Source organism: Hemitrygon akajei, chromosome 15 (assembly GCF_048418815.1).
Source record: "Hemitrygon akajei chromosome 15, sHemAka1.3, whole genome shotgun sequence".
In the NCBI taxonomy this organism is placed as follows: domain Eukaryota; kingdom Metazoa; phylum Chordata; class Chondrichthyes; order Myliobatiformes; family Dasyatidae; genus Hemitrygon; species Hemitrygon akajei.
This window is the reverse complement of record NC_133138.1, coordinates 80,255,878-80,272,586: the sequence shown is the minus strand read 5'-3', so window position 1 is coordinate 80,272,586 and position 16,709 is coordinate 80,255,878. Positions and strand designations below refer to the sequence as shown.

General features: G+C 41.6%; 1 protein-coding gene across 3 annotated transcripts in view; it reads right to left on the bottom strand.

Annotated features, from left to right (window-relative positions):
* jakmip2 (janus kinase and microtubule interacting protein 2) overlaps positions 1-16,709 on the bottom strand; it is a 261,397-nt gene that overhangs the window by 19,283 nt on the left and 225,405 nt on the right. For all 3 annotated transcript variants that reach the window (XM_073067853.1, XM_073067855.1, XM_073067854.1), the window contains 2 exons: positions 8,930-8,983; positions 4,709-4,774 (listed from right to left, as the gene is read on the bottom strand). In XM_073067853.1, coding sequence (XP_072923954.1) covers positions 4,709-4,774; positions 8,930-8,983 — 120 coding nt within the window. The remainder of the gene's footprint in view (positions 1-4,708; positions 4,775-8,929; positions 8,984-16,709) is intronic.

Below are 16,709 nucleotides of genomic sequence, written 5' to 3'. Positions count from 1 at the left end.
GATGGCCACATACGCATGGGGAAAGATTTAAATAAAAATGAAAGAGTGCAAAGAAAGTTTAGAAGGATGTTGCTGAGACTGAAGGCCCGAGTTTTAGGAAGAGATTGAATAGGTTATTACTTCATTCCCTAAAGCATAGAAGAATGAGGGGAGATTTGATGGAGGTATGCAAAATTATGAGAGGAATAGATAGGATAAACGCCAGCAGGTTTTTTCCCTCTGAGACTGTGTGGACTAAAACTGGAGGTCATGGGTTAGGGGTGAAAGGTGAAATGTTTAAGGGGAACATGAGAGGGAACTTCTTCACTCAGAGGCTGGTGAGAGTGTGAAACGAGCTGCCAGCGGAAGTGACAGATACAGGTTCAATTTCAACATTTAAGAGAAATTTGGATAGACAAATGAATGGGAGGGTTATGAAGGGCTATGGTCCAGGTGCAGGTCAATGGGACTGGGCTGATTAATAGTTCACCATGAACTGGCAGGGCTGAATGTCTTGTTTCTGTGCTGTAGTGCTCTGTAATATTTCTATGATTTTATTTTTACTTCATTAAATGATTGCAGTTTCTTTAAAGGAAACTAGTAATCACAAATTATTGAGTGCCAGGTCCAGTTTGGCAGAACTGGTCCTCACACTCAGCAATTTCTTGCTTGGCTCCTTTTCCACTTTCTCCAAATTCAAGGTGTAGCCATGGGCACACACAACTACTTTGCCTGGATTTTCATTGTCTATATGGATCAGTCCCTCTTACAAGCCTTCCCTGGTAATGCTCATGAATTCTTTCTGTGCCAAATTGACTCCTGCTTTAATGCTGCTTCATGCACCCATGTTGAGTTTGTCAATTTCATCAACTTTGTCTCCAACTTCCACCCTGAGCTTAAATTTATTTGGTTCATTTCTGACACCTTCCTCTGCTTTCTCATTCTCTCTCTTTCTCCATCTCTGGAGACAAACTGTCAACAGATAGCTGTTATAAACTTATTGATACCCGAGGTTATCTTGACTACACCTCTTTCAAATCTGTCTCCTGTAAAAATGCTATTCCCTTTTCTCAGTTCCTTCATTTCCACTGTATCTGTTCCCAGGATGAGGCTTTCCTTTCCAGGACATCAGAGATGCCCTCCTTTTTCAAGGGACAGGGTTTCCATTCTTCAAACATTGATGCTGCCCTCATCTGAATCTCCTCCATTCTCTGAACATCCGCTCTCACCCCATCTTCCTGTTGCTTTAACAGTGATAGAATTCCTCTTGTCTTTACCGACTGCCCAATAAACCTCAGCATCCAACATATCATTCTTTGGAATTTCCACCATCTTCAACCGGACCCTACCACCAAACACATGTTCACTTCCTCTCAACTCTCTCCCTTCTGCAGGGATTGCTCCTTCTGTGATTCCCTTGTCCCTTTGTGCCTCCTCACTAACCTCCCTCCTGGTGCTTACCACCAAATGCAGAAGAGTTACACCTGCCCATTCACCTCCTCACTCACCTCCATTCAGGGCCCCAAAGACTTATTCCAGGTGAGGCAACATTTCACCTGAAAAGCTGCTGTATCTGGTGCTCCTGATGCAGCTTCCTGTACATTGGCAAGACCTAACATAGATTGGGGACGACTTTGTCGAACATCTTCATTCCATCCACAAAAAGTGGAATTTCCTGGTGGCCAACTATCTTAATTCCAATCCCCATTTTAATTCCAAAATGTCAGACCATGGCCCCCTCTACTGCCACAACAAGGCCACTCACAGATTGCAGGATTAACACCTCATATTCCATCAGGATAGTCTCTAACCTGATGGTATGAGCATCGATTTCTTGAACTTCTGGTAAATTTTCCCCCTCCGTCTTCCATCCTCTTCAATTCCCCACGCTGGCCCTGCTCTTACCTCTTTTCCTTACCTACCTATATCACTTCTGCCTGGAGCCCCTCCTCCTTTCCTTTCTCCCATGGACAACACCATTCTATCAAATTTCTTCTCTGCAGCTCTTTACCTTTTCCACCTTCACCTCCCAGTAGGCTTCTTACTTTATCCCTCCTGGCTTCACCTATCACCTTCTAGCTTGTATTCCCTCCTCCCCCCCCCCCCACCTTCTTATCGGACTTCTTCCCCCTTTCTTTCCAGTCCTGATGAAGGGTCTTGGCGGAAATGTTGACTGCTTGTCATTTCCATCGATGCTGCCTGACCTGCTGAGTTCCTGCAGCATTTTATGTGCGTTTCTTTAAAGGAATGCCATTTATCAACAGAGTAAAATTATGGATATTTTCTGCTGGTAAAACATTTTCTGAAGTTGCTATAGAACTGATGGTAAACATTGCTGTGTTTTCCTTGTTAAATCTAACGATTTTCTTCTTGGATGTTGATAATCATTTACAGATTCCTTTCCACATTACAGTGCTCTAACCTTAGAACAGAACTACATCGCCAGAGCCAATGAACCAACCACACTTATGTTTACGAAGCTTTCTCTTCTCTCTCTGTGCTTGTGTTACAGACAAATTGTCACCATCAAGGTCAAACTATAACTACAGCAATCTTCTTTAAGAACTAGCCTTTGAAACAAACCCAGCCGATAAAGGCAAGCCTCACACGTGTAGGCTTAAAGAGTCTAATATGAAACCTGTTTTGAATAAACCCATCAAAATTCCAAGTGACTACTAGCCCACAGCCAGCATTCAGCATTTGCTTGATGTTAATTGTCCATCCTACATAGAGGGGAAATATAGAGGACATATTCAGAAGCTTGGAGAGGCCAGATTCTATAGAACTCAGACACAGGTGTGGGACTGCATAGCACAATAAACTCAATGTTTTGTAGGAACCCTGTCACTCCTGCTGCTGCTTTGTTCAGTGCAGGCAGATCCAACTTCATCGTCCATTGTCAGAGGTCAGCCCTACTGACTTAAGCTGGTCTCTATTACATAAAGGTCTCCTGTACCACTCAGAATGAAGAAGTATCGTGGCTGCATGGGTCCCAGCATGCACTCTTAAACATGCCTGGGAACAATTATAGTCAGGAGTCACAGACTGACAATTTTAAAGAACTTCAGATAGTGTTAACTACCAGTGTGCCAATTAGTGAAATTGGCATATCATCCACAAATACTTTATGTTCGTTTAGAGTCAGTGCGATGTACAGCATGGAAGATGGACTTTGTGCATTGATTCCATTCCTACCAATACGCATGGTAGCACAATGGTTACTACAGTGCTTTACAGTACAGTGGACTGGGGTTCAATTCCCACCGCTGCCTCTAAGGTGTTTGTATTTTCTCCACGTGAATGCGTGGATTATTTGTGTGCTCCAGTTTCCTCCCACAGTCCAAAGACCTACCGTTTGGTTGGTTAATTAGTCATAGTAAATTGTCCCATGATTAGCCTGGGATTAAATCAAGGGATTGCTGGGTAGCATGGCTCAAAAGGCTGGATGGGCTTATTCTGTGCTGTAGTTCAATAAATAAATAAAGCCATCTATCTCAGCAATCCTACCTACATTAATCCCAATTTTTATGTTCCCCATATTCTCAACAGCTGCTCCCAAATTCAACTCATTTGTACACCAAGGTTCATTTACAGTGCCCATTTAAGTGACCATATTTTTGTGATGTGGGAGGAAAATGGAGGACCCAGAGAAAAACCCACACATTCGCAGGGAGAACTCGATGAGCTGCAACACTGTACTGCCCACGTTTAAATGGCTGTGATGGGTGGGGATTGCCAATGCTGTATGTACAGTCAGTTAAGAACCGTGTTCATTGGAACGCTGGCTTCCAAAATGTTAAACCTGACAATCTGCCTGCTCCACACATTTTCAGTAAGTATTAGCAGTATGTCCTAACATTATTACAGGTATGTTAACTGTACAAATCTGCAGCAAGAAGAACTACTTGGCCATATTTAGCCATAACTTCACCACAGAGATGAATTTTGAAAAATAGACACTTGATTAAAATAATACTGAATATAGCGATAAAGGACTTTTGAATTGGAAGGTGGGGGATCGCAGGATAAAATCCCCAGGGACACATCCACCAAAGTTAGGAGATTGAACTTTCTCATTTTAGTGCAATTCTGCAATATAACCATTAGAGAGCAGCAAATGATTAAATTCCATGATATTTGTGAACCATAACATCCCCATAACATTACCTGTTATATGTACAATAGTGGTTCCTATAGCTTTACATGCCTTTAATTTGTATATACAACTATAACAATAGAAATTCATGAATATCGCAAAAAACGGAATAGAATTATCCCTAGGGTACAAAATTGACTGCTGAAGAACTGCTACATTTTCTGTTGCTTTGCTCCAAATAGGAGCTGCTATGTTTGCTGACACAAATTCTGTGTTACAATAACCCAGAATTCCCCGACTATTCAGACTGCTGTTTATCTTTTTTCTCCTGTGTACATGAGGGTGAAGTGCTCAGATGTCAGTAACTAAAGAATGTAATTAGATAAATGCAAAAATCAGGCATTTTTCTTGAGGGAAGATTTCGAAAGGAAGTTGACCAAAATTTTTTGAGGTGAAACAATTGGATGAGGACTGAAATGCGTTCAAGCCTTGCAGGTTTAGCTTAATTATTAGTAGTTTCTGAGTAAGTTTATCAGTATTTTTTGCAGAAGTTGCAGGATATTGTAAAATCTAGTCAGATGTTAATTTCCTTACAGAAACTAAAAAAATCTACAAATAAGTATTTGACTCTACCTTCTCAGCCAGAGACAGCACAGTGCTCGCCTGGATAATTGCCACTTGCTCCTCATTTCTGAGATTCTACAGGGGGAAAAGGGTGGGAATAAACGTTTCACTGTTAAATGTAGTTGCTGTGAAGATAGATCAGCTTGAATAGAAATGTTACTGAGAAAAAAATTTAGAAATACAATGTTAGATGCAATTCAGCTGCAATCTGGCTGACATTTAAAATGCAAGACTAATTGTTTAACGTCACGTACATTGAAGTAGATTTGGCACAGTCTCCGCCGGAGTCAGCCTGTGACATTTATTCATTTAATTCAATGGATAAGACTGGAGTTCTAACCCAGTGATTTTCCCACAAATGCAGACAGTCATTGTTGTCCTGAAGCTTAAGTAGCAGACCGGAATATGCTGGACTCCACTCATCTTAAGCACACCTCATATAAGCTCCACTTATGGTACACAATACCCTTGTCAGGATATATGTCAATAACAGCTTGCACCATCATTAATCAGCCAGATTGTTTAGTTGTCATGACAGCAAAGAGCAAATTTAATCTCCACTTTCAATTTTAGATTAGTAGCTAGGCTCAAATAGTGCAGCTGACAGCACTGCTGTGAGTACTCAATTTTTAATATCATCTTAGTCATCATAAGGATGATGATGGTCTGAAACCATCATTATTTTAGTTCTAATGATGACTAAGGTGATGTTAAAAGAGGGAAAAATTAAGATCCTCACAGAGAAACCATCTGCTGTCTTCACCCACTGACAGTTCCCTACACCCACAAACACACAACCATTCGCACATGAAAACATTACAAAAAAAACAAACAGCATTCATTAGGTGTTTTTACATAAGCTGAAAAATTACATATTGCATAGGAAGACTTCCCCTTCTGATTCCCAGCTCTTAACTGTGGAAGATGTGGGAAGGAATCAAAGACCTTCCCACAAGGAGGAAGGAAAACATCCTCCATCACCCTCTGAATAATAGATTTTAAAAAAGGGAAACAATCTTAGGGTGAAGTTAACCAGGTTCGTTGTTTAGCTATGGAACATTCTGTGTGGTGGTTGATTTTCTTTTTTTTCCCTCAAACACACAGCTCTTGTCGTGATGACAGTGAGATTTTTCCTCAGCATTTTTATAGGGAGGATCTAGTGTTTGCTGGAAATATCTGTATCATTGTCTAAATACAGAGTTTTCACCCAATTACCCTTCACCCTTTCAAAAGAGCATGGAATCAGAGGAGTCACCAAAGGAAGCACTTCAATATACGTAGAAGGCTAAGGAAATTTGTGATGTTTCTAATGACCTGCACCAATTTTTATAGACGCACCACAGAAATCTGGATGCACTGCTGCTTGGTATAGCAATTGCTCTGCCCAAGACATCAAGGAGTTGCAGAGAGTTATGGACACAGCTCAGTCCATCAGAAAAGCCAGTCTCCCCTTCAGAGACTCTAAATACACATCACACTTCCTCAGGAAAGCAACCAACAATCAAGACATTCACCCACACTCCCTTCTCTCCCTTCCAATGGGCTGACACTGCAAAAACTTGACAACATACACCACCAGGCTCCGTCACAGCTTCTGACTCACTGATAAATGTCTCTTGAATGGGCTTCTTGTACGATAAAGTTAAACTCTTGATCTCATTGTCTACCTTGTCATGGCCCTTGCATCTTATTGTATACCTGCACTGCACTTTCCCAGGACCTGTAACACTCTGTTCTGCATTCTGTTATTGCTTTTTCCCTGTGCTACTCAATATTTGCATGTTTTGAAATGATCTATATGGAAGACATACAAAACAAAGATTTTCAAATAATATTAGTGCATGTGACAATAATAAATTAATTATCAAATATGTTCCTCCAAATAAAACACCCATTGGCTATTTAACTATCAACACTCTACTAACACACACAAAATGCTGGCAGATTGCACTGCCCCTCCTCTGTTACGGCAACACTTCATTCTGATCTCATGTAGTGAGTGATCCTTCTGAATGGCATGCAGACAAAGCTTTTCAAAGCATCTCAGTAACGTGACAACAGTAAGCCAACTACTTTGTGTGATTCCTCTACTAAACATGAACAAATCCTAAATCGGCATTAATTCCAATAGACTATTTCTGATAGACAGACACCTGGCAGTTTCTGAGTTCTCACTTTTTAAAAAATTATGACTGTGGTGGGGTGGAAAGCAAATGTTAACGCGAAATAAAGTGACAAAGGTATATCCGGAATGATTTAGGATGATATCCAGTACATATTTATATTTTAATAGCTTCACATTCCTGATGGAGGGCACACAAAAGGACAAGCAGCATAGGAAACGGTAACTGCGGGCATCTAATAATTTAATTAACATTACTTGATTAAATGAGCAAGTTTACAGATTCTAACTCTTGCAATTTAACTAAAAATAAAGAATTAAATACAGTCAAAACTTCTTTGACAAGCAGAGAAGACAAAAAGTAGTTTCAAAGTTCCTTATTTGAAACTCTTCCTCTCCTCTCTTGTGGTGCCTGAAGCCCAACGGAGTGGAAATTGAATGCCGGCAGCCAGTCACTGTACCTTGCCCGAGTTTGAAGCATGACAACTAGGGGACTGGTTCTATTTCAATCGGGGTAGTGCATCACCCAGCTGTTAAATTACCAACCTGATTTTCTTTCAGTGGGAAGGACAATGACAGTGCAATTTTTTTTTTACTGACTCGACACCAGTAATATCCATATTGGCAAATTATCTACTGTGCAGTGCATCACGCCCACGTCTAACCCATTTACACTTGTCAACTGTATTTTCTCACGGAATTTAGTGAGGTTGGGGAGAACAGCAATTACCCTCTGCAACTCAAGGGCACTGGGAGCAAATGTTAGTAGCTACATGCTCCAAGCTTAGATCAATAATTCAATGTGGATTTAGGAAGGAACTTTGATGACAATTCCTTAGGTGGTAGTGACCCAAAGACCTTCTGTTCCTCACTGTGCTTTGGTACCCCACCCCTGCAAGCTAACAGATGGATAGCCAGCCTGATTACCTTTACCCCATTTAAAATAAGGCTACGGTCACAGGACAGAGGAGGCAGTCAAACGATTATTGCTGATTGGACTGCCCAGGGCTGGTACATACACGCCTGGGCCAATATCATATGGTGGCCAAATGGAGTGAACCTCAGTGGTAAGCACGTTATGGAGCCAGAGAGCTTCTCCATGCTCTGTTTGGCCCTGGTCAATCAGATCACACTGCAACCCCAATAGATCCACTTCTCTAAAACTTTTGTCAGCTGGAGGACATGAATTGAGAAGAGTGTTGTGGGCTGTTCAATTTCAGACACCACCCTGTCATCTGGATGTTAATGAAGCTTCAGGAAGGGTCAGGCACATCACAATGCGGAGATTTGGTGTGTCACCAAAAACACTATCAAATTTCTATGGATGTATAGCTTTCTCATTATTCCTTCTGTATTGATAATTAATGAGCTCATTAATGAGCACTACCTCATTATTTAATTAATTATAAATAGTAGCTTTAGGAGGACGTGGAGAGGATGTTTCCCATAATAAGGGACTGTAGGACCAGAGCGCACAGCCTCAGAATTCAGGGATGTCCATTTCAAAGAGAGATGAGGAAGAATTTCTTTAGCCAGCATGTGGTGAATCTCTGGAATTCATTACCACAGATGGATGTGGAGGCCAAGTCATTGGGTATACTTAAGACAGAAGCTGATTGTTTCTTGATTAATCAGGGCATCAAAGGTTATGGCAGGCGAATGGGATTGAGAGGGATAACAAATCAGCCATGACAGTATGGTGGAACAAATTCGATGGGCTGAATGGTCTAATTCTGCTCCTACGTCTTATGGACTTATGTCTTATGCTTTTAAAATATTCTGCTGCTGCAATACAACAAATTCCATCATGTAATTTCAAAGCAGCCGATTTCGGGTGATACAAAACAGACAATATACCCGATTCTGATTTTACTTGTTGCTATATGCCGAAGTCCTAATTGTGCTCCTGTAAATTCAGTTCCACGTGGGTAATAGGTGATAGCTTGTCAAGCCACTCCCATTGAGCTACAAGCTCCTGGACTGAACCACAAGGCAAGGCTTGGGGAGGCAAAGGTGCTTTTGTTATAAAGGGAAAATCCATTGTTGCAGTGTTAAGTAATACAGGAATTTTATGTACATACACAGCTCTGCATGGGAAAGAAACTTACCCCATTATCTCCCAGGATATCCAGCTGTTTAATGAGTTCATGGATAGACACATCCTGTAAAATAAATTAATCAACAGATATTTAGCAGGTTTGTTATCACTGAAGTCATTTACAAATCAAACAAGACAAATGTAAAAATGAATTATTATTCGATTATATGCACACCTTATAAGACAGATTGCAAGTTATGGTGAGAACGTGAAGAGGCACAATATAACATTTTGTTTGGAGTCTGAGATCTGAGCGACAGGTCAAAAGGTACACCACACAGCAACACACACAAAATGCTGGAGGAACTCAGAGGCGGGCGGCATCTGTGGAAAAGAGTGAATGCTGACTATTTTGTGTGTGCAGCTTGGATTCCCAGCATCTGAAGATTTTCTCTTTTTTTGTGATTGGGCACAGTATGTAGATGGCTTCACAATGGTGGATGGTATGTATTAAATACCTCAGTAAATATTTGAATAATATTGTAAATATATTGCTTGATTAAGTATTCTTGATTGTTTACAAAATCCATAAAGAGTTATATGTAAAAGTATGTGAATGGCATACATCATCACACCACCACGTCATATGTGCACACCTCATTAAAGTAAAAACTAAATGTAGATGAAATATCCCTGCACCCATGCTTTTCTTTCAATTAGTTTTATGTTTTGGAGTTACAAAACATAATCATGGCAATGAATAAGTTTTAACATGAATCTGAGATGACCGCCTACCTGAGATATTCAAATTTTAAAAAAGCGTAGCATGTTTTCTTCGCAAGGTGAGAGAGACTTTCAATTTTAACAAAAGGGCAGCATGAATTTTTTTTGGAAGGGGAGGAAGATGGTCAAGTTAAAATAAAAGACAGTAAATAAATGAAAATCATGGGTTTACTAACAGTGAGTACTGGGTGATAAAAATAATAATTTTTAAAGAGAGCATAAATGGCTCTCTATATCCAAAAGGTAGATGATTTTGATTGTACAGTAGATAACTGGGTTAAGTTTACTGAAAAAAAATCGAGCTTTATTTTAAAGCAAATGGAATAGCAGAAGTGAAACAAGTGCCAGATTTGCAGTGAGTAAGTGGTGGAAGAGCATACAGCTTGCTTATAAGTTTGACTGCTCCAAGCAAATCAGCCAAAGTGCACTTTGCTGATATTGTGAATGTAATGCAGGGATGTTTAGAATCAAAACCATAATTGATTGCAGAATGTTTTAGGTTTCATGAACAGAATTGAAAATAAAGGGAGTCTATTTCAGTCTACATGGCTGAATTGATTCAATTGTTTAAGCATTGTCAGTTCAGTGATAGGCTTAAATGATGCACTGAGAGATCATTTAATTTGTGGAATCTTACAAGAAAGTATTCAAAAAAATGGTGTCTAACTGAAGCACAACTCACGTTTGAAAGAGCAGCTGAAATTGCTGTATCAATGGAAACCGCACACAGGCACTTAATTGGGTTTTAGTCAGGAATGAAAGTGAGCTTAAACAAAATTGCAAAGACTCAGCAGAAACATGCCTGGCTGAACAAGTTATGTTACCATCGTGGCAGAGGCTCACATACACTAGACCAATGCACATTTAAAGGTAAAACTTGCAGAAAATGCAACAAAGTAGGACACATACAAAATGCATGTCAGACTAAAATAAATAGACTGCACAGGGAAGAGAAAAAGAAAAAAAATCAAGTTGCAGTTTCAAACAGAGCATTAATCTGTATGCTGTTGATAAAAAAAAAAATCTGATAATGATGAGAGTGACACAGGACTGGATTTGAGATTTATAATATGAAAAGTAACACAACACAAACAACGTGGCTTACAGCACAAGTGAACAGCAAGTTAATTAAAATGGAATTGGACACTGGCTCAGCTGTTCCAGTTATCCCACAAAAGGAATTTGAATGGCATTTCCAAGATCCTAAATTAAAGCCTGCATATATATCTAAGAACTTGAGCTGGAGAAAATGTAACTCCTGTGGGAATTACATTTTTAACAGTGAAATACAACCACCAACAACCCACTGGGCTTGTAGCTGGTAAAAGCAGGAGGACCAGCATTGTGGGAGTGTAATCGGCTGAGACTACTGCAACTTGATTGGAGATCTATCCACTATATCCCTGCAAGAGTCAACTGAACGTGAATTAAGAAAGGTCCTGGATGATGCCACAGCAATGTTCAAGGGTGGCATTTGGAAAGTCAAACATATCAATGGTAGAGCTAAATGAAAATGACAGACCCAAGTTTAATAAAGCCTGTCCAGTTGCTTATGCCATCTGCAATAAAATATCCAGTGAGCTAGATTACATGGAGGTTGAAGGAATTATTTCCAAGGTTGAATGGAGCCATGGACAATGCCAGTGGTCCCAGTAGCCAAGAAGAATGAGTCTATCAGGATCTGTGGTGATTTTAAGGTCACCATCAACCCAGTTCCCAAAAGCCGTGGATAACCAGGAGCTATGTCGTCTGCTGAAGTCTAGGTCTATGGCATTCAAGTCTGGCGACCCAGGCCTATACCAGAAAACCAGGTATGATTTGCGGAGGGTTATTTCAAGGGTGAAGAGACAATTTCGAATCAGGTCGGAGGTGACATCAGACGCACGGCAACTCTGGCAAGATTCACAAGACATTACTTCCTACAAAGTGAAACCCAATAGCATGAATGGCAGCAGTGCTGCACTACCAGATGAACTCAATGCTTTCTATCCACGCTTTGAAAGGGAGAATATAACTACAGCTGTTAAGATCTCTACTGCACCGGATGACCCTGTGATCTCTGTCTCAGAGGCCAATATTAGGCTGTCTTTAAAGAGAGTGAACACTCGCAAGGTGGAAGGTCCTGATGGAGTACCTGGTAAGGCTCTGAAAACTTGTGCCAACCAACTAGTGGGTGTATTTAAGGATATTTTCAACCTCTCACTGCTACGGGCGGAACGTTCCCACTTGTTTCAAAAAGGCAACAAAGATACCAGTGCCTAAGAATAATGAGAGCTGCCTTAATGACTATCACCTGGTAGCACTCACATCAACAGCGATGAAATACTATGAGAGGTTGGTTATGACTAGACTGAATTCCTGCCTCAGCAAGGACCTGGACCTATTGCAATTTGCCTATCGTCACAATAGGTCAATGGCAGATGCAATCTCAATGGCTCTCCACGCAACTTTAGACCACCTGGACAACACAGACACCTACATCAGGATGCTGTTCATCAACTATAGCTCAGCATTTAACACCATCATTCCCATAACCCTGATTGAGAAGTTGCAGAACCCGGGCCTCTGTACCTCCCTCTGCAATTGGTTCCTCAACTTTCTAACTGGAAGACCACAATCTGTGTGGGCTAGTGATAACATATCCTCTTCGCTGACGATCAACACTGGCACACCTCAGGGGTGTGTGCTTAGCCCACTGCTCTATTCTCTGTATACCAGGGGTGTCAAACTCATTTTAGGTCACAGGCCGGATTGAGCAAAATGTAGCTTCATGCGGGCCGGATCAGTCAGACGCGTGCGAACGCAGCTTTCGTTGCCTCCATTTTTTCAGCCTGCTCTCATGTGTCTCAGTCTCTGCTATAACTACAAAGTGTTTCACTTTACAAATTCCGTTTCTTATGAAGAAGACTGCCGAATAAACACTAAAAACCCTGAAAACCTGGTACCTGAATAAACTCAGCATTAGCCATATCATACACCATAGGCGCTTCGATTACTGGGGCCAGCTTTAATAGTAATTAGATATTATCTCGCGGGCCAAAGATAATTCCACTGCGGGCCGGATTTGGCCCGCGGGCCTTGAGTTTGACATATATGCTGTATACACATGACTGTGTGGCTAGGCATAGCTCAATTACCATCTACAAATTTGCTGATGATACAAGCATTGTTGGTAGAATCTCAGGTGGTGACGAGAAGGCGTACAGGAGTAAGATATGCCAACTGGTGGAGTGGTGCCGCAGCAACAACCTGGCACACAACGTCAGTAAGACAAAAGAGCCGATTGTGGACTTCAGGAAGGGTAAGATGAAGGAACACATGCCAATCCTCATAGAGGGATCAGAAGTGGAGAGAGTGAGCAGCTTCAAGTTCCTGGGTGTCAAGATCTCTGAGGATCTAAACTGGTCCCAACATATCAATGCAGTTATAAAGAAGGCAAGACAGCAACTATACTTCATTAGGAGTTTGAAGAGATTTGGCATGTCAACAATTACATTCAAAAAATTCTATAGATGTACCATGGAGAGTATTCTGACAGGCTGCATCACTGTCTGGTATAGTGGGAGGGGGGGGGGCTACTGCATAGGACCAGAAGAAGCTGCAGAGGGTTGTAATTCTAGTCAGCTCCCATCTTGGATACTAGCCTACAAAGTACCCAGGACATCTTTAGGGAGTGGTGTCTCAGAAAGGCAGCGTCCATTATTAAGGACCTCCAGCACCCAGGGCATGCCCTTTTCTCACTGTTACCATCAGGGTAGGAGGTACGGAAGCCTGAAGGCACACACTCAGTGATTCAGGAACAGCTTCTTCCCCTCTGCCATCCGATTCCTAAATGGACATTGAACCCTTGGGCACCAGCTCACTTTTTTAATATACAATATTACTGTTTTTTTACACATTTTTTAATCTCTTCAATATACTGTAATTGATTTACTTACTTATTTGTTGTTATTTTATTCATTTATCTTTTTCTCTTCTAGATTATGTATTGCATTGAACTGCTGCTGCTAAGTTAACAAATTTCACGTCACATGCCGGTGATAATAAACCTGATTCTGATTCTACTGAAAGCAGATCAATATTCTCTACCCAGGATCAGGGATATCTGCAAACCTTTCTGGAGGGAAACACTTCAGCTTAGTATAGATAGAGATGGAAGAGGAGTCCAAAGTGTCCCTCAACCTAAACACACACAATGGACTTTGCCACTATAATAAGCTTATTTTGGAGTAGCATCTGCACCTGCAGTCTTGCAGAAAGCTATGCAAAGCTGCCGAGGCACTCAGGGTTACCTGGGTGACACCAGCGTCACTGGTGAGGATGACAAGGAGCATCTCCAAAATCTCAGACAGGGTTGAAAAGATGAAATGATTATGGGCTCAAAGCACAATGCAACAAGCATGAATTCTTTAAATTGTGCATCATTTACCATGGTCAAACTATCGACATGCTAGAATTAATACAAGGGTGCTGAGAAAATTCAAGCGGCGGTGTATACCCTAAAGACCATGACCCATGCCTGTCTCTTTTTACGATTTGTCAATTACTGTTTCAGGTTCCCGCCAAAGCTGCTACTGTGTTCCACCTTTGAACTCATTACTCCAGATTGGGAAGAAATCCCAATGGACAAAGCAGTGTGAGATGGCTTTCCAAGCAGCAGAATGAATGGTACTTTTACATTATAATCCACATCGTCCTTTGAAGCTTGCCTGTAACGTCTGGCCTTATGGTATAGGTGCAGTCATGTCACATGTTATATGCTTTGGAACTGAACACTCTATAGACTTTGCATTATGTTCCTTAACGCGGCAGACAAAGAAATAAGCACAGATTGACAGAAAGGCCTTGAGTCTGGTTTGGGGTATAAAACATTTCAACCAGTATTTGTATGAGAGAGAATTCACTCTCATCATTGATCATCGACCACCATTATCCATTCTCAATCCACAGAGCAGTGTTCCGCTAACAGCAGCAGCATGAATGGAGAAATGGGCTCTGTTTCTTGGAGGTCACAGCCACAAGATCAAATTCAAGAGGACAACTATTCATGAAAATGCTGATGAATTGTCCTGTTTACCCTTGAAAAAGGAAATACCTCAAAATTTTACAAAGGGGACACCTTCTTTGATGTATTCTTCCCAATGCAAATTGAAGGTCTCCCTATTACAACAGAGATGATCCAAAGGGAAACCAGAAAAGACCCCATACTGCCTCAGGTCTACATGGCAACCCAAAATGGTTGGAATGTGCAGCAAAAATTCCAGATCCCCCATTTTTACCAGCACTGGGATGAACTTGCCCTTGATAAGGGTTGCCCTTTGCAGCGTGTTGGAAGAGCTACATCTAGATATACCTATAGTCAAAATGAATGCATTGGTTTGAAGTTTTGTCTGGTGGCCTCGTATAGATCAACAGATCAAGCAGCTTGCCAGGCACATTTTGAGATGCCAACATGTCCAGAAGATGCCAAGAGCAGCACCTCTCCATCCCTGGGAATTGTCTGCATTGCCCTGGAAGAAGATTCATGTGGATTTTGCTGTACTATTCATGGGCACAGATTTCTTGGTGGTAGTGGATGCAACTACAAAGTGGCCACATGTATTGCCAATAGTCTCCACTAAAGCCTCACACACTGCTGATACGTTCAGTAGCTTCTTTGCAAGGACTGGTGTTCCAGAACACAGTCAGTGACAATGTACCAGTTTGTTGTGGAATAGTTTCAGTCATTCCTGAAAATGAATTGAATAAGACATATTACATCTGCACCATACTGCCCAGCTAAAAATGGCTTGGCAGAAAGGTTTTTCCAGAGTTTAAAGAACACACTGCAAGCAACACCAGCAGAACACACGACACTGAATCAGAAGCTCGTCGATTTCCTCTTTGCATATCGCAGTGCTCTTTGCACTCCACAACCAACAACTCATCAGCTGTCCAGTTCCTGGGTCATTCCTCGTGCTCACGTTTGGATCTGCTCAAACCCAGTCTCAGAAGGAGTGTGCAGGACAAACAGCTGAGACAAATTGAGGGCTCCTCAAACAAGGAGGTTCAATATTTCACCCCTGAGCAAGCAATCCTGGTGAGGGACTACAGAGGTCATCAAAAGTGAGTACTTGGCAAGATTAAGGACAGAACTGGACCATTCTTCTACACAGTAGAGGTTGTGTCTGGTATCATCTGGAGATAAACATCAATCAGATGAGGAAAGGGGAGTCAATTCTTAGCAAAGTAAGGCGTCAGAGCGTTAGATCCACTTCCTGTTAATCCAGGGTCAACTCCTACAACTATCATGAGGAGGCCCCAGAACCTGAGATCGTTTTATAGCCACATGCTTCTCCCACCATGCAGAGTGATCTCCCTTTTCAGGAAAAATGTTATCCCACAAGAGTAAGAAAGCTTCCACAGTGACCAAATCTTTAGGCTTGATTGAGACGATTTAAAGTTTACTATGCTGTGTATGTCTACAGTGTATAGTAGTCATGTGTGTGTGCGTGGGTGTATACAGACACACACACACATCTCTCTCTCTCTCTCTCACACACACACACACACATATATATATATACACACACACACACATATACATACATATACACATACACGTACTTCTTCGGTTGTCCATCGAAATCTGATGACGACATTCACTCCTTTAACGGTGAGATCTTAGATGACTATACAGTCCTATCCTGGACCCACAAGCTCTATTGCAGGTGGGACATGTATGTGGTAGTGGTGGTAGTGATGGTGACCGTGGCTGCATTTCTCCTGGCTCTCTTCTGCTGTCTTCTGGTTGTTCTTTCCATCTCCAGAAGATGAACCCCATCCCTACACAGCTGTCGCCAAGTGTTACGGTCAGTAGCAACATCCTCCAGGTCCTCAGGTCTGATCTTTCACTTCCTTAAAGCATTCTTCATCTGATCCTTATAGCGCTTCTTCAGCCCTCCAGCTGTGCGTCGACCATGATGTATCTGGCTGTACAACACTCTGCGGGGTAGCCGACATGGGGGCATCCTTATCATGTGCCCCAGCCACTGCAACTGACGCTGGGTGATCATGGCCTCAATACT